The sequence below is a fragment of the Polyodon spathula genome, unplaced genomic scaffold, assembly GCF_017654505.1.
Source record: "Polyodon spathula isolate WHYD16114869_AA unplaced genomic scaffold, ASM1765450v1 scaffolds_833, whole genome shotgun sequence".
NCBI lineage: Eukaryota > Metazoa > Chordata > Actinopteri > Acipenseriformes > Polyodontidae > Polyodon > Polyodon spathula.
Genome location: NW_024472320.1, coordinates 4818 through 25000, shown reverse-complemented (window position 1 = coordinate 25000; position 20183 = coordinate 4818). Strand labels below are relative to the sequence as shown.

Below are 20183 nucleotides of genomic sequence, written 5' to 3'. Positions count from 1 at the left end.
CAGACTGAGCATCACAGTGTCTTTGTTTCGTCGCTGCTCTCCTGTGCTGCAGGCTGTGTGTGTTTGTGTCATCGCTGCGCTCCTGCACTGCGGGCTGTGTGTGTTTGTGTCGTCGCTGCTCTCCTGCGCTGCAGGATGTGTGTGTTTGTGTCGTCGCTGCTCTCCTGCGGGCTCTGTGTGTTTGTGTCGTCGCTGCTCTCCTGCGCTGCGGGCTCTGTGTGTTTGTGTCGTCGCTGCTCTCCTGCGCTGCGGGCTGTGTGTGTTTGTGTCGTCGCTGCTCTCCTGCGCTGCGGGCTCTGTGTGTTTGTGTCGTCGCTGCTCTCCTGCGCTGCGGGCTCTGTGTGTTTGTGTCGTCGCTGCTCTCCTGCGCTGCGGGCTGTGTGTGTTTGTGTCGTCGCTGCTCTCCTGCGCTGCGGGCTGTGTGTGTTTGTGTCGTCGCTGCTCTCCTGCGCTGCGGGCTCTGTGTGTTTGTGTCGTCGCTGCTCTCCTGCGCTGCGGGCTCTGTGTGTTTGTGTCGTCGCTGCTCTCCTGCGCTGCGGGCTGTGTGTGTTTGTGTCGTCGCTGCTCTCCTGCGCTGCGGGCTCTGTGTGTTTGTGTCGTCGCTGCTCTCCTGCGCTGCGGGCTGTGTGTGTTTGTGTCGTCGCTGCTCTCCTGCGCTGCGGGCTGTGTGTGTTTGTGTCGTCGCTGCTCTCCTGCGCTGCGGGCTGTGTGTGTTTGTGTCGTCGCTGCTCTCCTGCGCTGAGGGCTCTGTGTGTTTGTGTCGTCGCTGCTCTCCTGTGCTGTAGACTCGCAGGGTAGTTATTAAAGCTTGATGGTCTTCCAAATAGTTTTTAAAGAGTAGAAGATGTCACTTTGTGAGCCTGTGAGACTTCAGGCATGTTCCCTGGCCGACACAATCCCTTGTTTATACTCTATCTAGAGAATCACTTCTCCAGTTGTCATCGCATTTGGTTGCACCATTTCTTTGTTTATACTAGAAGTAAATGCGTTGTGTGTTATTGTTCTAAGGGATGAACATCTCGTACAGCTTGAGGGAAAGCTGGGCTGTTCTGTCTGCTCCAAATGTGCAAAATGAATGTGTTACAATCACCCAGCATGTAACTTATTATAAAGCACAAAAAAAACCTACCTTTTTGAAAGATCAACTTTTGAACTGTGCTGTATGTTCTGGTATAACATGTACACAGGACAACTGTACTGGAATTTTGAGTTGTTTAGAAGGAGTTGCAATAAATTGCATGTAGTTATGTTTCTGCATGTTTTCCCAATAATCACGTGATTTATTCATTTCCCTCCACCACCCTTTTAGACTGAAGAGCTGGTGTCGAAATCTCTAGAGATGGTAAGGATTTGTATTGCAATAGCACTAGACTAAAACCTTTACATTGTGCAAAAACTTTCAGCTCTTGTTATGAGGTGGTTTCTGGAACACACAGGGTGGGTGCGTGTCGTGAACCCGGAGTCAGAGTCCACTGCTCCCCTATATTTGGGATCATCTGCAAATTTAACAATCATGCACTGTGTGTCTGGGTCCAGTACTACCCTGCCTTGGACAGTACTAGCCTGTCCTCTTGTCCAGTACTGCCCTGTCCTCTCTTGTCCGGTACTCCCCTGTCCTCTCTTGTCCAGTACTGCCCTGTCCTCTCTTGTCCGGTACTCCCCTGTCCTCTCTTGTCCAGTACTGCCCTGCCCTCTCTTGTCCTCTCTTGTCCAGTCCTACCCTGTCCTCTCTTGTCTCTCCTCCAGTCTGATGAGAGTGAGCTGCAGGAGCAGTATGAGGAAGCCCTGCAGTCTGTGAAGCAGCTGGAGGTCCAGCAGGGGGTGCTGTTCTTCAAGGTGGACTGGCTGCAGGACGTGTTGGAGGGGATGGAGGAGCAGCTTGCTGAGGCGGAGAGGCAGAGCCGAGACGCATACCAGGTAAAGCCCTTGAGATCTTTATAAAGACAGGTGATGATGTGGGAGCACGTGGGTGTGCAGAGCTGTGTAACGACCGGGTTCACCTGTGTTTAGGAGATGGAGCGCGAGAGACAGGCCAAGAGAGAGCTGGAAGGAACAGTGAGGAGGCTGCTGCAGGAGCTGGAGAGGCTGAGAGAGGTAAGGACTGGAGGAGAGAGTACAGCCCACTGCATCAGGCCTTATTGATGAAATCCCCAGAGACGGTCGTCCATACATTTGTCCCACTTTTTACATTTTTTCATATATCCGGAAAACCGCTGATCCAGTTGGGATGGGCCTTGGTGTTAACATTGTTTCTCGAGTTTCTGAAGTATTAGCTCGGTGGCTGTATGCAGTGTGTGTCTCTGCATGCCTTCCCCAGCTGTAGATCACACAGGTTGCATAGATCTGGAGAGCTGCTTATTCCACTGTGATGAAAGCCGACATTATTGCAGTTATTTGGAGTGTCAGACTGTGCAGATTTACGGACGTGACACTCGGTATGTCTCGCTTGTTCTATCTTTCCACATACTGTGAACCTACCTATTGCCATCTGTGTATTAAGTGGCACTTGTCTAAGTTTCATGAAACTGTTCCTTGCATTTCGTCATGCTGATCTGATCTTGAATCTGCAGCCGGGGGGAGGGGGGGGGGGTCGATGTTACTGACTTACTTGCTATAAGAGTTAAGATGAATAGTAACACTAAACTGTTTGTTAATTCCAGGAGAATTCCACCAATCAGGTCACAATGGTGGAGAAAGCTTGCGGGACAGAAGATCTGGAAGGAAGCTGGACTGTGAGGGAGGAGAGAAAAGGGAGAGACGGAAGTTATGGCGAAAGACAAGGAACATGGGAAGGTGGAGGAGGAGGAGAGAGAGAAGAAAACAGAGATAAAGAGAGAATCCAGGAAGAGAACAACCAGGATCTTAAATACCAGCTTCCTGTTTATAAAGCCAGGGCTGGCAACATTCCAGACATCCCCGAACCTCCCGCCGAAGTGAGTTCAGAAAACCAGGACGGGAAATATTCCAACATGGGATGGGAAAGAGAAGGAAAGACTCATTTTATAAAGGACATGGAAAACTCCCAGCAAGAAAGGGTAGTTCTTGACAACAGCCAGGGAGCAGACTTGGAATCTAGTGAGAGACTCAAGGAAGAGAGAGGGAAAGAGGATGATACAAAGGTAGAAGAGACTGCTGGAAAGAGGGAGTTGAAGGCAGGACCGAAGGAGGATGAGCAAAAACCAGGAAAATTGGAGACAACAGCCGGAGGAATTCTGTCATCCTTTTTTGGAAAACTAAGTGCGAAACCTCTAGATCTCAAGACTGGAAACCCCCAACAGCTACAAAAAGAGGAGACAGCAGTCCTGAACCCTGAACACCAGGTGGTACTAGAGGGCAATGGAAACACAGTGATGGCAGCAGCAACAGAGATGGAGCTTCAAGCAGGGAGCCAGCATAGGAGTGCAGATCCAGGACCGACTCAAACACAGTTACTGCTAGTAAACAGAGCGGAATTGGAACGGGGTGGAGAGCAGGCACTGGGAGTTCCTAGCACTGCAACAGGAGATGAAGAGGGGGTGGGAAAGGGGGGCAGAGATAGAGTGCAAATCACAAAGGGAGAATGGAGCACGGTGTCCATAGATAGCAGCACAGATTTAGCCACAAATTCTGATTTAAATAAAGATTTATTCACGTCTGTAGCCACGGATTTGGGGAAGACAGTTGCAGAGCCAGAGAAGGGGGTAGAAGGAGCCGTGCAGGAGAAGATTGCAGATCTCAAAGCGACGGAGGGCAAGGAGGAAGATGAACGCACCATGGTCAAACTCGAGAAAATGTTCCACAAGACTTTTTCCAAGTTTCCCAGCTTCCGCCTTTCACCTGGTGATGAAACAGAAGGGAAGCGGGATAGCATTGGGAAAAGTGGGATCTTAGAAGAGGAGAAGAACAATTCCAATGAGGTAAAAGAGATTGCTGGGAAAACCAAGGAAAGTCCTCTGAAACGGGATGCCAGGGAAGCAACGGAGAAAGTCTTTTCGGAAATTTCAGCTCCGAAGATGAAAGAGGCTCGATCTTCTTCCGGGGAGGATGTCATGCAGGACTGTCTGGAGAGGGTGGATGGACATCTGGAATCGCCTTTTCTGGATGCTATGGGAAGCCCGGAAGCAGCTGATGGGCAAAAGTCATTCCAAGGTCAGGAATCTACCCCATCCATGAATTCCCCTCCAAGCGACCTCTCCCAGTCCCGGGAATCTTTGAATGAGAAACTCAATTCCGGAACACAAGTTGGGAATAGTCCGGAACCCTGCAGCATCTCCTGAAACATTCCCACACCGTTCCCCAGGGGTTTTCAAGTGATGGAATTACTTTAGATTTGTTCACGTATTTTAAGTTCTTGTTTATAGATGTTCACTTGAGGAGCACAGCTGGGACACTGTGTCACTCGCCCTCTGCCCGTCTCCACCCCGCATCTCAACACTTTTCTTTGGGTTTTCTTATAAAATGCAGTTCCCATTTAATTTTAAAATTTTAATTTTTGAAATCTGTGTAAATAATCAAATATAATAATGCCATTTCTAGGTCTCTGATAGTCCAGAATGGTTTGTACCATTTAGAAGACCACAACAAGCATTAAATCCTCAGTAGGACTGCTTGAAACTCACACTAGCCCAGCGCTGGGGTTCAGACACGCCTTCAAACAAGTATATCATTGAAATGATCAGGAGGCTTATGTTAAATAATGGGTTCCTCCCTTATAGCTGCATGAACAGCTCCTATTAGTAAATGATCGTTTCCGAGCATATTTCCCAGGGTCCTAGCCCCTCCTGCTCCTGCTCTTTTCAATAATATCCCTGCACAGGGGAATGTCTGAAGCCTAGGACTGGGTGCAAGACTAGTGCCAGGTTCAGGACTTGGAACGCCCACCCCAGTGTAAGCTACAGTAGCAGACAAACGAGTTGGGGTCTCTATTGTTAGCCACTGCTCTGAAACTTCACGCAAAATGATGCAAGCATCAGCCAAAGAGTACAAATATCTCATTTTAAACACTTCTGTTAAGGTTGGACTTGGACCGTTTGCATGTCAGTGATAGACATGTTAAACCCCATTAGTAGAGGAGGAGACTGAGCTGCACCAGTGACTTTTGAAAACCACCTTGAATTCTGTTCTAAAATGATGAGGACTGTGCCAGCAGTTGGGCCCGTGCTAAACCCTTCCATAGTTACCTGGGTGCTTTCCGATCGGTTCGTTGAAGACATACAGACTCCGGTTTTGAGATTTGATGATCGCTTGAATATCTCCTGTAATACCCATCCTGTCATTGTCTTCTCTGTAGGTGTAATAACCAGGACTAGGCAAGCAGAACCCGTCACGTATCTTTCCTCCAGTTATCTGTACAGCGGCGTGCTCGAGCTAATTCGGTGGCAGTTCTAGGATATTATAAATCACTGTATTAAAGATCCATGTTATCCTGTGTAAAAATAGCTCTGAACTCACCAGGTGATAAAGAGATGTTCATGGTCCTGAGATACTGTTAACACCAGATTTGATTTCGTTACTGTTTTAACTTTTGTTTTAGCTGTTGTGTAAATGATATGTGTGCTGTAGAGGTATATGGTTTTTAATGTGCTGTTACAGCTGTGCAAATGTGTTGGTTGAAGAATAAAAGTGGTATTGTTATTATTTTAATGTTTCTTTGCAGCGTTTCTTTGCGGTCTCAAGTTACAAGCTGCAGTGATTAGCTGTGGGAGTTCTTATTGGATTGCCTGCCTGTAAAAATCTCGTTAAGGAGTTATTAACTCTGCTGCAGGGCTTTCATCTGTCTTCGGAGAAGCTCCCACACACTCCTTCAAAATGATTCCTAAAGCAGCTTCAGGAACTGTAGCAGCATTGGTGAAGCACTTCCTCTTATCACAGTGAGGCCCTCCATCATTCTAATAACGTGAGGCTCACACACAGAGGAAAGAGCTTGCTCTGTAATAATGTGAGGCTCACACACACGGAAGAGCTCGCTCTAATAACGTGAGGCTGATACGCACACAGAAGAGCTCACTAATAATGTGAAGCCGACACACACGCAGGAAGACCTCGTCTGTAATAACGTGAGGCTCACACACAGAGAAGAGCTTGCTCTGTAATAACCTGAGGCTGACACACACACAAAGAGCTCACTCTCTAATAATGTGAGGCTGATACACACACACACAGAAGAGCTTGCTCTGTCTCAAGGTATTTGAATTCTGCCAGTGACCTTCTAGAACCACCTTGATCAGTCATCCCTCACGTTTCTGAATCCGCATATAGAACAACATCAGATACAGGTCATGGAGACTCATTGTGCCAATGAGGATAGGGCTGGGCTAGTTATACTGACGAGGCTGTGCTAATAAGGGCTGGGCTAGTTATACTGATGAGTCTGTGCTAATGAGGACTGGGCTGGGCTAGTTATACTGATGAGGCTGTGCCAATGAGGATAGGGCTGGGCTAGTTATACTGATGAGTCTGTGCCAATGAGGACTGGGCTGGGCTAGTTATACTGATGAGGCTGTGCCAATGAGGATAGGGCTGGTTATACTGATGAGGCTGTGCCAATGAGGACTGGGCTGGTTATACTGATGAGGCTGTGCCAATGAGGATAGGGCTGGGCTAGTTATACTGACGAGGCTGTGCCAATGAGGATAGGGCTGGTTATACTGATGAGGCTGTGCTAATGAGGATAGGGCTGGGCTAGTTATACTGATGAGGCTGTGCTAATGAGGATAGGGCTGAGCTAGTTATACTGATGAGGCTGTGCCAATGAGGACTGGGCTGGTTATACTGATGAGGCTGTGCTAATGAGGACTGGGCTGGTTATACTGATGAGGCTGTGCTAATAAGGGCTGGGCTGGTTATAATGACGAGGCTGTGCTAATGAGAGCAGGGCTGGGCTAATGAGAGCTGGGCTGGGCTGGTTATACTGATGAGGCTGTGCTAATGAGGGCTGTGGGCTGGTTATACTGATGAGGCTGTACTAATGAGAGCAGGGCTGGGCTGGTTATACTGACAATGCTGTGCTAATGAGAGCTGGGCTGGTTATAATGACGAGGCTGTGCTAATGAGAGCAGGGCTGGGCTAATGAGAGCTGGGCTGGGCTGGTTATACTGACGAGGCAGTGCTAATGAGAGCCGGGCTGGGCTGGTTATAATGACGAGGCTGTGTTAATGAGAGCTGGGCTGGGCTGGTTATACTGACGAGGCTGTGCTAATGAGAGCTGGGCTGGGCTGGTTATACTGACGAGGCTGTGCTAATGAGAGCAGGGCTGGGCTGGTTATACTGACGAGGCTGTGCTAATGAGAGCTGGGCTGGGCTGGTTATACTGACGAGGCTGTGCTAATGAGAGCAGGGCTGGGCTGGTTATACTGACGAGGCTGTGCTAATGAGAGCTGGGCTGGGCTGGTTATACTGACGAGGCTGTGCTAATGAGAGCTGGGCTGGGCTGGTTATACTGACGAGGCTGTGCTAATGAGAGCAGGGCTGGGCTGGTTATACTGACGAGGCTGTGCTAATGAGAGCTGGGCTGGGCTGGTTATACTGACGAGGCTGTGCTAATGAGAGCTGGGCTGGGCTGGTTATACTGACGAGGCTGTGCTAATGAGAGCTGGGCTGGGCTGGTTATACTGACGAGGCTGTGCTAATGAGAGCTGGGCTGGTTATACTGACGAGGCTGTGCTAATGAGAGCTGGGCTGGGCTGGTTATACTGACGAGGCTGTGCTAATGAGAGCTGGGCTGGGCTGGTTATACTGACGAGGCTGTGCTAATGAGAGCTGGGCTGGGCTGGTTATACTGACGAGGCTGTGCTAATGAGAGCTGGGCTGGGCTGGTTATACTGACGAGGCTGTGCTAATGAGAGCTGGGCTGGGCTGGTTATACTGACGAGGCTGTGCTAATGAGAGCAGGGCTGGGCTGGATGACGAGGCTGTGCTGAGAGCTGGGCTGGGCTGGTTATACTGACAATATACTGACTAGCTGATTTCTCTCATTGGCAGCAAAAGCGCAAAGAGCAATCCCTGTGGGCCCCCATCAACTCTACCTGAACATGATTCGAACCAGGATTGCATAACCCTCAACCCAAGCGGCAGTGCTTTTACTGGGTAAGCTATGGGGGCACGCTGGGTACTTGTCATGGCAGGCATCGCTTCTTCCATGCCGGTGAAGTCAATGCATCCCTGTGTGTGTTCCTGTTCACCATCACTGTCAGCGTGAAATGAAGAGGACGTTTCGTAAAGGATTTGTCCATTGTGTTTATAAATGATCTTGCACATTGTTTTAAACAGGGAAGGTGGAAAACAATTTCTAGACATGTACACTTCATTGCTGTATAACAAAAGCGATGCCCATCAAATGACTCATTATTTGGAAATGGCATCTCTGACACACGCTGAGTAATATATTCCCGCTCTCTGGACTGTGAACAGGCAGATTCGCCTCCGTCTTCGTATTGATCTTCCAAAGTTAGCCTGTGCTGTTTGTTATGGGATGTGCATTACTGTTCACTAAGGGAGAAGCTGAGGCCACATTTCAATTAAAACCTAAAAGCTGTACCTTTTACAGATTAATGAAATAACTCAATGATAAACTAAGGGGTTGATGTGAATATAACCCATGAGAATAATCCACAGCATGTTACTGCAGCATTGAATAGCCTGGATAGCAATCTAGGGGATTCCATTGTGCAGTAAAATAGTGTGAAAAGCATGTTGACCTGGTAAAGGCACGGCCACGTGGTGTCAGACAGGATCCTGGCTGTGTGAAGAGTCTGTGATCTTCGAAGGGGATTCCACAGGGAGCGTTCACTCTGGCTAGTCAGGGACTGTTTGACCTCGCTGCACTACAGCTCACCTTACTGTCCAGGCAAACACCTGAAGACCTTGTCCTCCAGGGCCACCGTAGAACTGGACATGAACATGAGACTGGATTGAGTATTGAACACCAGCTGACCACCTCCTGAGCTGTTGTGGGGAGTTGCTGCCGTAAGGGAACATGGAGATTCTGATTTGGGGAGGGGAGATCGGTCTAGGTCTCAGATGTGATGACTGCTGCTAAACTAAGGAAACTTCAGTCCTTCAGCAGTGTCTTCTGGGTCGTGTTACTGTCTGAAGCGCATGTCAGTCAATAGGGGAAGCAGCTAGTTGGTTAACGACAGGAAAGAAAGCGTTGAAGGGGTGGGGCTAATTACACCCTCCGGGTTACCAAGGCAGTGCAGTTTGAAAGTGTGCAAGCAGATTCCAGTCAGGACGACTCAATCATTTTATTACAGAATCAGGACAGTGAGATGAGTGTGTGTCGCTGCGTTGGGACTGGCTTGGTTTTGATGCTCAGCCTTGCCTTTTGGGGAGCTTTCAATCTCTTTGCCAGTCGGAATGCCGACCTCCTTGGCAAGGCTGACAGTAAGGTTGGAGAGGAGCAGGTGAACTCAAAGCACAGCACAGACTGCAAAGAGAGGTGTGTTTCAATTCTAGCCTGGGTGCTACCGAGAGCTAACAATGATTGAAGGTTAATATATGCTGGAAAGGTTAACAGTAGCAGTAAATGAGTCATGTACAGGTGGATTATACACCGTGTAATGAAATCAATGTGAGATTGCCAGCACAAAACAGGTGCAGGATTACTTCTAATGATCAAAGCACAAGGTCTCTAACAAGGGAAATCTGCCTGTAAGCGCAGGCCAGCAATGAAGTACTTACCATAGAAGTGCTTGCACCTTTAAATGGACTCTCACAAGGTATTTTTGCAGCTGTGAATTGCTACCTTCTTATTCTATCCTTGTCTGTCGAATCCTCTGTTGACCAACTTGTGCAAATTTGCAGGTCTTACATCGTACTGCTAAACAACATACTGGAGTTAATTAACAATAGAACTGACATTAAAAATAGATGCTAAGATCCTAATAAAATGGGGAGAATTGCACAAGTTAGCCTATGTGGGATCCAATGGCAACAGAACACTTCATTTCTTCAATCTATCCACGATGGTACTTCTATTAAAGTTGAAACAACTTCCAGAGGAAACATTTCATTTTTGTCCATCGCTTGTGGGCAGAATTCCCATCAATAGACCTCATCCTCTCCTATCGATCTCTAGCAACACCATATGTGAAAGCCCCCCCAACCTCCTTGTAAATTGTAGGTAAATCTAAAATGGACAGTTCTTGGTCAGTTGCAATGAACTGACAGTAGCGTAGTGCTGGAGATGATCCTGCGGTCGGCAAGGAGGACTGTGCTAATGAGAGGCTGCAGGATAGGTTCAATTGCAGAGAATCTACTGCTTCCAGATGGACTGCAGGTAGGTATTAAGATGTTCTCACTTGAACACAATGTAATAAACCTTCCAATTCTGATTGTATTCATAGTTCTAAAAAGGAACTTGGTTATAAAAGGAGAGAACAAGTCTGGTGGAGCTGTGCAATTCTCGACAGTAACACAGGTATTCATTTCCACTGTGATCGAGTGTTCTGGGTAAATCAAACTGACACCTCATTATCTCCCTCTCTTCAGGGCTAAAACTGAATATCCTATTAAATGTGTGATTTATTGTCCGATGTAAACTGTGCCTATTTTTGCTTCTCAGGAAGCGTGTTCATAAATACAAAATGTGATTATCTGACATTATTTACAGAATAAATGTGAAAATGTAACATTAAAAATAATACTGGATTCAAGTTCAATCCTCATGTGATCAAAACTCTACAGAGCAATACTTTGTGCAGCACAGAGCCCAGGAGCAGAAGACACAACTGAGAATGAAGTGGAGATCCAGGACAGTGCCCTTTCTTTATCTATAAAGATAAAGTCAGGTTTTTTATATCTATAAAACACCTGAGAGAACAGGGGCAACTTTATCCTGGCAGCCTGGCACTCAAGCAGCCAGTGGCTCACTACATTGTCCTTGAGAAGACACCATAAATCAAAAACAGCATAGCTACAGAAGAGTGGAGCTAAGGACGGAGTCACTATTAACAATTCCACTGGAGCCAATCCTGCTCAACAATACTGACGAACTAGGAGGTGTTAACCAAGAGACTGGGAGCTGAGGGACTGGGAGGGAGGGAAGCAGTGTGGCTCTAGTGGTTAGAGCCCAGGGACTGGGAGGGAGGGAAGCAGTGTGCCTCTAGTGGTTAGAGCTGAGGGACTGGGAGGGAGGGAAGCAGTGTGGCTCTAGTGGTTAGAGCTGAGGGACTGGGAGGGAGGGAAGCAGTGTGGCTCTAGTGGTTAGAGCTGAGGGACTGGGAGGGAGGGAAGCAGTGTGGCTCTAGTGGTTAGAGCTGAGAGACTGGGAGGGAGGGAAGCAGTGTGACTAGTGGTTTGAGTTGAAAAGATACTATTTGCATTAGGAACGAGGAGAGAGTGATTGTCTCATAATCCGGAAAAATGAAGTGACCTAAACCTTATCAGAGATCCAAGAAGCAAACTCCCTCCTCTAATGAAACCTCAGTGATGTCACGCCCCAGAAACACAGTCTCTGCCACACAAATACCAGTGTGAGCACTCAAGGGTTAAGCAGGCTTTGGGTTTCTGTATGATTGATGACTCACAGAACTGTGCAATCCTGTAGGCAGATCTCTGAAACAGCTCCCCGAGATTAATAGGGAGTAAAGTCTGCTGAGGACAGTTAACAAATCATTCTTTCTGTTTTCTATTATAGCGGTTGTTTAAAAGTTGTTGACCTGTTCTCAAAGTCATTGGATGTTCCATGATTCATTGTCAACTTTGAATCAAACAGTCCAGGTAAAAACAGTCCACTTATGATTTGGGCGTTCTCGTGAGTGTTACATTATTTCAGCAAATGAAAAAATGTTTACTTAAAAACACACCACAATAGAGTCTTGACTACAAATTGTATTTCATGTTTTTACTTTGTGTGCCCAGTTATTTTGCCCCTGATTTTCTCCCCAGTTTGGAATGTCCAAGAATGTTTTTCCCTCACAGCTCAGCAGAACTCAAGATTCAGCAGACGTCCTCCGACCCCTCGACAGAGCCATCTCCCTCTTCTACACCCAGGAACTCGAGAGTAGATGTCAGCGAGCTACAGCCCTCTGGAGGACAAAGCCCAGCCCTGCAGGTGTCCGCTCTGAGATCCCTGGGCGCCTGGCTGGTAGGGTCCGCTGCAGCGTGATGAGGAGGAACAGTCTCTGCCGGTTTTGCGTTCCCGAACACACCAGAGCCCCAGAGCCAATGAGATGCTCCCTCTGGAATCCCAGCGAAGACCAGCGAAGACCAGCGACTCCACACAGCCAGGAACCTGCACTCCCCTGACTGTGTGACTCTCCCTGCACACCAAATGTGGTACAGCATGTTTGTAGATATTCTGAGGGGGGGTATACAATTTGACTAACAAATACAAATGACCATAGTAGTATTTTTTACATGGTGTGAGCAAAAACCATGTATCCCCAAGGGTGCATAGTCTCAGGAGATACTGAATCTAATGGAAGAGCTGCCTTACAACTGAACACTGGAAAAGATGAGAGGTGTGACCCTGCTTCAAACAACGCCCTTTAAGTCAAATAACATCCTGTTTTATAGTTAATTCCGTGGGGCAAAGCAAAGCCTTTGCATTATTCCTGGATATTAAATTATAGTTTTAGATATCATATTATGATAGAACAGCATTGCAAGTTGTCGCGTTAGATTTAGCTGAGAATCGTGGAGCGTGTGATTGGAACAGGAAAGGGTTTTTATTTAATTTCAATATATCAGTTAGAGTAGGTATTGTATTCATTTCTATCAGTTTTTATGATTCATGAACCTATTAAGTTCAACCTGTTGTCAGAGCAATAAACATTATTAAAATCCAGCAAAACACCTGATTTTAGTCTCCAGTGTATTATTAGAAGTGAAATAATAGCTGTTGTAGGAGAGTACGCAGGGTCTGGACAGTATGGGCACGATTTCAGAGAATACCGTGCAGATTGCAATGACCAAGGCAAGTGCACAATGTTTTTAAGAGTAGTGCCTGGTACATGAAGTATCAGAGGGGTATTTCAGCCCCTATTGTGCTTTGTTTGACTTTTTGCACCTTTGTATCATGTTCTCATAGCAGAGTTATACACAGTGTGATGCTTATTTAAGGGTACTGACAGCTTCTTACTGGTTATAATTTATCAGTTCTTTTTTAAGGTTTATTTTGTATTATCGTGTACTGATATGTATACAATTTAACATCATTTATTCATTGTCACTCTAATTGTCTCAATTTTTGAAACATTTTTAAGTGTAGGGAAAACTGCACCACCGGTCTGCTCCCCCTGGCTGTGTATAGGAGTACTGCACTTTGCTGTTGAGGATTTCACCCCTGTGTGACAGCCTTCATCTACATAGACAGAGATCAGGTGGGGCTGGCACTGCTGCTGTCAAAGCAACTCACAGGCAGGTGAAGATTTAGAGAAACAAGAGAACGTAATATTGCAGCAACATCAATGTCAAGAGGCAACTAAAATGGCATTCGAAATTATTTATTCATTAAAATGGCATTCAAAGTGATTTATTCATTAAAATGGCATTCAAAGTGATTTTTTTTTTTTGTTAAAATGGCGTTTGAAGTTATTTATTTATTATCAGTGCAAGGGGAGCTTGTTGTCATCCTTCTCCTCTCCCTATCTCTTACCACCCCTCTCAATCTCCCTCTTTTCATGTACATCTCTCCTCCCCGTCCCCCGCCCCCCCCTCCGCACAGTCTCTGGGGTGAAGGTGACCCCCCTCTCCACCGCCAGTGTTTTTAAGGAGATATTTATTGTTGTCATTTTTAGTGTCCCTCTGATTCCGCTGTCACTTTGAATAATTGAGGTGAAACAAACACACACACACAACATAATCACAATCACACACACACACACACACACACACACACACACACACACACACACACACACACACACACACACACACACAATTACACAGAGACAGAATCACACACACACACACACACACACACAATTACACACAGACAGAATCGCACACACAACATAATCACACAGACAGAATCGCACACACAACATAATCACATGCACACAATCACACGCACAGATAAATAATCACACACACATACACACACAGAATTACACAGAGACAGAATCACACACACTCATACAGAGACATCATCACACACACATAATCACAAACACAGACACAGAATCACATACCCACAATCACACACAACATAATCACACACACACACAAGCTGACACACACAACCACATTTACACACAATCACACACACGCTCGTTTGATTACCAAGTCATTCCGGTGTCTCCTTTTCCAAGTTTACCGCAATTCTGTGAAAATGAAACCATCACGGCTTAAGATTCTATAAAACAAATATTTAATAAGCAGTGGTGGATATTAAAACACGCAGTAATGACAACACAACAAAAGAAACAATGCCACAAATCAAAGAGCACTCCAGACAGCCCTGTCAAACGTGAACTGATTTACAGAGCAGCCGCGCTTCAGCTGAAATGGTCCTTGATGGATCGGATCAGTGATCTCCCTCCTCTGTTCCCTTCAGTGAAGTTATATTGGGGTGAAGATGTGGAAGAGTCTGTTCCAACAGGAAGCTTTCACTTACATGCTGGGGAGGCCATTTGCCTAACAAATGAGTCAGTCATGTGAGCAACATCCATTTCTACCAAAGTCTGCACTGCTGTGCATATCGAATGTGCTGCTTATAAGCATCTGTATCGCTGAAGATATTTTGTAACGTAATCCAGTGTTGTAGAGCAATGTGAAGCGTGCTGTAGTGCTGGATCCCTTCAGAGTGCAGTTTATTCTTCAGGAGGACCCCAGAATCAGGGGTCCTAGCCTTTTCTGTAAGACTCCTATAAGACCCGTTCCAGGTTTTACAGTGAGCTCAATTAGCCCCAGTGTGAAGAAGTTCAGAAGTTCAGGTTTGTCTTATTAATATGCTACTAAAACCAAGAATGGATCAAACTGCTATGCTACACATATAGGTAAGTCTCATTATTTGTGTTCTGCTGCAACAGTTCTGTCGAGACGTGGAGGTATCTTCGCAAGCACACACGCATGTCATGGTCAGTGTTCACCCTGGCACGGTACTTTGTTTTCATCGATGCCATGGCTGGAAATCTGTTTTCTCATACGTAGGATGTACTGAATGGGACCAACACTTTCAGTGCTGCAGAAGAAGCAGTGCTGTATTCACTGGAGCACCCGCACCAAACTGTCTCCAGCAGCATTTCACGGAACCTGGTTCTGAGGGAGCTGTCACTGAGCTCAGCGTTGATGGGACAGAGGGGGGCAGTTTCAATATTCTCACTAATGGGGTCTGTAATCCACGGGTGCGTACCCTCATGAGTTCTGGAAAGTGAGTATTTCATCTGTTGAGTAGAGTAGACAGATGCGCTGTCAGCTGCGTTTTCATTACCTCAAAGCCAACGTTTCGCTGTGGGTTTCATTACAACTCTTTAGCACCAAAGCAGTTCCCTAGCCTTTCGCTCAAGAAATCAACATTGCCTGTTATTATATATTTCATGATCGATAATTATATGCCTTTGTAATTTGGAAGGTTTCAAACATTCACTGGACAGTACCTGTGCGACACACTGCGGTTGAGGTGGATCTCCACTTCCAATGCAGATAAAACCGAAATTCAAGCAGCTGTCTTGAATGGGGTGCCATGTGTAAAAAAAGAAGGGTTACTATTTTAAAGTCTTATTTTCCAGATTTAACTTAAATCTTGTATTTTTTTCCCCAGTTTTATAAATGTTGTAAAAGTAAACAAATCTGGAGTTTGTATGCAAATGAGCTCTTGTAATGCTGAAAGTTGCATATTTCCCCGATTAGCGTTGCAAGAGCCAATCAAATCACGTGAAAGCATAAAGCGGGCGGAGCTCATTTGCATACAAACTCCAGATTTAGCTGGCCAGTTAAATATTTAGCAAAATGTTAAATCTAGTAACTAGATTTATAAAGTCTATCTGAATGTACACATTTAAAAACATCTTTGTTTATTTTTACAACATTTATAAATCTGGAGAAAGAAATCCAAGATTTAAGTTAAATCTGGAAGAAAAGACACATTCAAATAGTAACGCTTTTTTTACACTGGCAGCCCATAGTCTTGGTAGTTCTTTCATTTTGCAGGGTTAATAAGGGCTTTGTGTTTTTTCCTCACAACACCACCTCCTCGCTGCTCTTCAGCCCTTACAGTTGAACTAGCTGAAGGGAGTTCTGGATCATCATTCTGTGGGGTTTGTTGTTGTGATGCTGATAGTCAAATTAAAACTGTATCCATACCTGGTATTTACTGTGCGTGTTTCCAGTGATTTTTCCTCTGCTTTGTAATCAGTCATGCTCCCTCTGAAATGCCTCTACTATACACAACACCTGAGAACAGGTTCATTTCTGAGGATGTTGCTGACACGATGAAGCTAACAGGTCTCAGCGTGTCACAGGCAAGCAGGGACAATAACACATTCTCTGGTTTATTTTTGGAGGACCCCTTGAACCCTCCTCCAGGCCGCCTAGGGGGCAGCTGACCCCCGGCTGAGAACCCCTGTGCTAGAGTGTTCTAGAGCAGTGTGGAACATTCTGTAATATTCTGGATTCTGGGGTACTTTAGTCCTCAATAGCTGTTGTTCCAATGTGTTCCAGGGTAATGTGGAGAACCTTTTTTCTAGAGTATCCTGGATTGCACTTTAGTCCTATTCTAGGCTGCAGGAGGTTCTAGACTCACAGCCTCCCCTCGCTCCGCTTGCCCAGCCAGACAACGAGAGCAGTGACCAGGAGGGTGGAGAGGACAGGAGCCAGGATGAGAGGCACGAGCACAAAGAGGGGGGGGTCATGGAGCGGGGCAATGTAGCGAGGGCAGGCCTTCAGCCAGCGGCCATGAACCCCCACAAACAGGGAGTCCACCTCGGGGTTCGGCCAGGCACACTGCAGAGTGTGAGCCAGTACCTCGGTGCACACGGTCAGGTCTTCATAGAGGCTGGAGGGAGAGGGAGGGACACTCAACACTACTGGAGGGCAGGAGCGTGCAGATCACTTCTTCACTCACCAATTATCACATCATCACCACTAACTGTGTATCTGACAGCCCTCTAATACTCAATAAGGATTCATGCCACTGCTGCTGAGGCGGTCCTCTCTCTTACTGTACTGTCCATAAAGAGGTGTGTGTGTCGTGTGTCATTAAACTAGGCATCACAAAATGACTTGAACGCAGGCTCCCCTCTATCGATCATACATTATACCATAATGATATTCACAAATATGCAACTCATGAGTGAAGCCGTGCACTATTAAGAGATGCAGTGAGCCTGATGGGTTGCAAGAAATCTTGCAGAGGAATAGTCTAATGATCTAATTTCTCTCTTATCTGTAGTCTCACTGTGACAGTGCAGAAAGCACTTGTGGGGAACGAGAAGTACCTTTAGCAGTGGAATTACTGCCACGAGCCACACTACAGCTCGGACTTTTTACACAGCGTCTCAGACCTACCTGGAGAGGACAGTCCAGTCACACCTGCGCTGTGGGGAGGTCCTGTTCATCTGCTCCTCGAAGTCTATCAGACAGAGCTGGATACTGTGGGAATACAGGGTCAGCTCACAAGCTGCACAGAGAGCTGGAGAAACAGAGACATTCAAAAGAGCCGTCACTAGCCAGCTCTAAGAAAATACACCTAGGGGTAAGGAAGTGTAGGTGCAGTGCAAATAATTGCATTGCAACAATCTAATTGCATTGCAACAATCTAATTGCATAAAGGCAATTATTTTGCACATCATGCAAGCAATGCAAATCACTCAACACGCGCAATAATTATGACAATGAGGGCCTCAGTGGTTTTATGATGCCAAACAACGTTCAGGATAAAGAGTCGTGTTGAAATAGACGGAGACGGTGAGTTTCGGGCTGTCGGAAGCTGTCGGTATTCAGGGATAACGTGTTTACAATAAGCTGCTGTACAGAAGTGGTATCCCGACATCGTACAGCATGCGTGAATGTTTCGTTTTATGGTTTAAACGCGTTCTGCTTGTACATCGGAATGGACTGTCCCGCTGAATTGCATTACTGACCCGTGATATCGAGGCTCCGCTGTGATTCCACAGCGCCAGTCCGCACGCCTTTAAAGAATAAGCGAAATAAATGAAGAACTCGGGCTCTTCACTCCGTGGGTAGACTCTGTTCAAGTTGCGGGGTGGAATTACAGCTTTAATGGATTCTGTTCAGTTACTGTATAAGTGATCAGAGACATTTTAACATATACACTGTACAGTTCAGCTTACCAGTGAAATGCATGTTCACTGTTTTTATTATTATTAATAATAATAATAATAATAATAATAATAATAATAATAATAATAATAATAATAATAATAATAATAATAATATATCACTCGTGTATCATAATTATATCTACAGTTATGTATGTTGCCAAATTTGTATATATTTGAAATATATTTCCAAACGTTAATGCGTTTTGGATACCTGTAAAATACACTTATCAGAGAAAAATAACCGTATAGGCTTCCGTTACAAATAAAACTACACCGGTAACTTTAACAGGACTATAGATTTGTCGCTGCTGTAGAAATGAGTTCCAGTGCCCTGCAATAGCTGTGTATATACGAGTGTATTTTAGAAACCATGTATTTCTACACATTACACAACAAGATCGGCTTCTGTCTGCAGTTTTCCTTGTATGGCTTTCATAATAAAATACATATTAAAATATCTAACAGACAACTATTTCTATAATGTAGAACTAACACAGAGTTGTACACGCACCCATTATCGCGATGTTGTGTATTATTCGGGTATAACGCTGATATTATAGTACTGTACAGTCGAGTTCAGAGCTAGCTCGCATCTTCAGCTACACTATAACCTGTTTGCAAGAGACTTGTTTTGTGTTGTACAGCTCGACATGTTCATGTACATGGGCGAGATGCTGAACTTTCAGAATGAATGATATATCTTATAGTGGCGATGCCTTACCGGGCAGCAGCAGCAGCAGCAGCCCGCCGAGCAGCCGGTAAAGCCGCGAAGTCCGAGTCATGCTGGCTTCGTTCCCTCACTGGAGCTCCGACTGAACCGCGGAGCTGGAAGCGCACAGCGAGGCAGCTTGGAGAGACCCGCCCCCGCCATACAGGTGAGCTGCAGCGGGGTGGAGTCAAGGGATGACCGGCAGACTGGTGATCCAATCGGGAAGAACAGGGGCAAGGTTCCCGATTGCAGGTAAACTGAATTGAGGTTTACTTGTTATTATTAGCATTAGTAGTAGGAAGAGTAGAAGTAGAGGATGAGGGATCAGTTCAGTAACTGTGCCTCAAGCCTGTCCTGGGCTGGAGGGAGCGCCCTTTCTCTTAACACAGGCACTAAACACCCACTCTAATTCATAAGAGGCTGCATAGTACAGCACGGCTCTGTGTATAGTACAGCACGGCTCTGTGTATAGTACAGCACGGCTCTGTGTGTATAGTACAGCACGGCTCTGTGTGTATAGTACAGCACGGCTCTGTGTGTATAGTACAGCACGGCTCTGTGTGTATAGTACAGCACGGCTCTGTGTGTATAGTACAGCACGGCTCTGTGTATAGTACAGCACGGCTCTGTGTGTATAGTACAGCACGGCTCTGTGTGTATAGTACAGCACGGCTCTGTGTGTATAGTACAGCACGGCTCTGTGTGTATAGTACAGCACGGCTCTGTGTATAGTACAGAACGGCTCTGTGATAGATCACTGCACTAGGTTCACAGTCAGTGCTTATTGTTATGAGACTGTGCCAGACTTTTACAGCGCTATTACTTTTCATGATGATTATGCAGTAAGGTGTTAAAGTGGCATTAATGTGTTTTGTAATTGTCGGCACTCAATAGGACGTCCTTGGAAAATGAAGCTCAATGGCAAATGTGTCACATGGTACATTTTACTTCAAATGGTCTTTACTGTCATTGTCCTAGAAAGCGTGCTGCATGATCTACTGCGGACATGTGAAGGGAAAAGGGTTTCAGTGCACATTATACAGGAGGTTTGTTGAGTGAGGTCATCTCAATACAGCAAGCTTTTTATCTGAACGACTTTACCAATTAGTGTAGCAGTTAGTTTAGGTATTTATGACTGAAACCGCAAAGACTCCTCTCATTTCAGAGCCCCGACACTCCAGGGCATGTTGCCAAGCCCTCTCCTCCAGTCTTCAATGCACTCCTGTTCTGCAGCACTGTTGCAACATTCATGCGAGTTTGTTTCCAGTTCT

The 20183-nt window shown here is 46.0% G+C and overlaps 2 protein-coding genes across 2 annotated transcripts; one reads left to right on the top strand and one right to left on the bottom strand.

Annotated features, from left to right (window-relative positions):
- Positions 1 to 848: 848 nt before the first annotated feature.
- Positions 849 to 5616, top strand: si:ch1073-456m8.1 (leucine-rich repeat flightless-interacting protein 1). The gene is made up of 4 exons (XM_041241939.1): positions 849 to 1342; positions 1747 to 1917; positions 2011 to 2094; positions 2661 to 5616. Exons 1-4 carry the CDS (start codon positions 1340 to 1342, stop codon positions 4254 to 4256), a joined length of 1854 nt encoding a protein of 617 aa, XP_041097873.1. The 5' UTR covers positions 849 to 1339; the 3' UTR covers positions 4257 to 5616.
- A 10317-nt stretch (positions 5617 to 15933) lies between these two features.
- LOC121309070 (receptor activity-modifying protein 1-like) lies at positions 15934 to 19270 on the bottom strand. The gene is made up of 3 exons (XM_041241940.1): positions 18925 to 19270; positions 17428 to 17551; positions 15934 to 16915 (listed from the first exon to the last, which is right to left on the bottom strand). Exons 1-3 carry the CDS (start codon positions 18983 to 18985, stop codon positions 16660 to 16662), a joined length of 441 nt encoding a protein of 146 aa, XP_041097874.1. The 5' UTR covers positions 18986 to 19270; the 3' UTR covers positions 15934 to 16659.
- Positions 19271 to 20183: the final 913 nt, after the last annotated feature.

Coding starts and splice junctions, on each gene's coding strand:
- LOC121309070 (XM_041241940.1), bottom strand. CDS start 18,985: ATGACTCGGACTTCGCGGCTTTACCGGCTGCTCGGCGGGCTGCTGCTG. Junction 17,552..18,924: donor GCTGCTGCTGCTGCTGCCCG/GTAAGGCATCGC, acceptor CTGTTTCTCCAG/CTCTCTGTGCAGCTTGTGAG. Junction 16,916..17,427: donor GACTGGACTGTCCTCTCCAG/GTAGGTCTGAGA, acceptor CTCTCCCTCCAG/CCTCTATGAAGACCTGACCG.
- si:ch1073-456m8.1 (XM_041241939.1), top strand. Junction 1,918..2,010: donor AGAGCCGAGACGCATACCAG/GTAAAGCCCTTG, acceptor ACCTGTGTTTAG/GAGATGGAGCGCGAGAGACA. Junction 2,095..2,660: donor AGCTGGAGAGGCTGAGAGAG/GTAAGGACTGGA, acceptor TGTTAATTCCAG/GAGAATTCCACCAATCAGGT.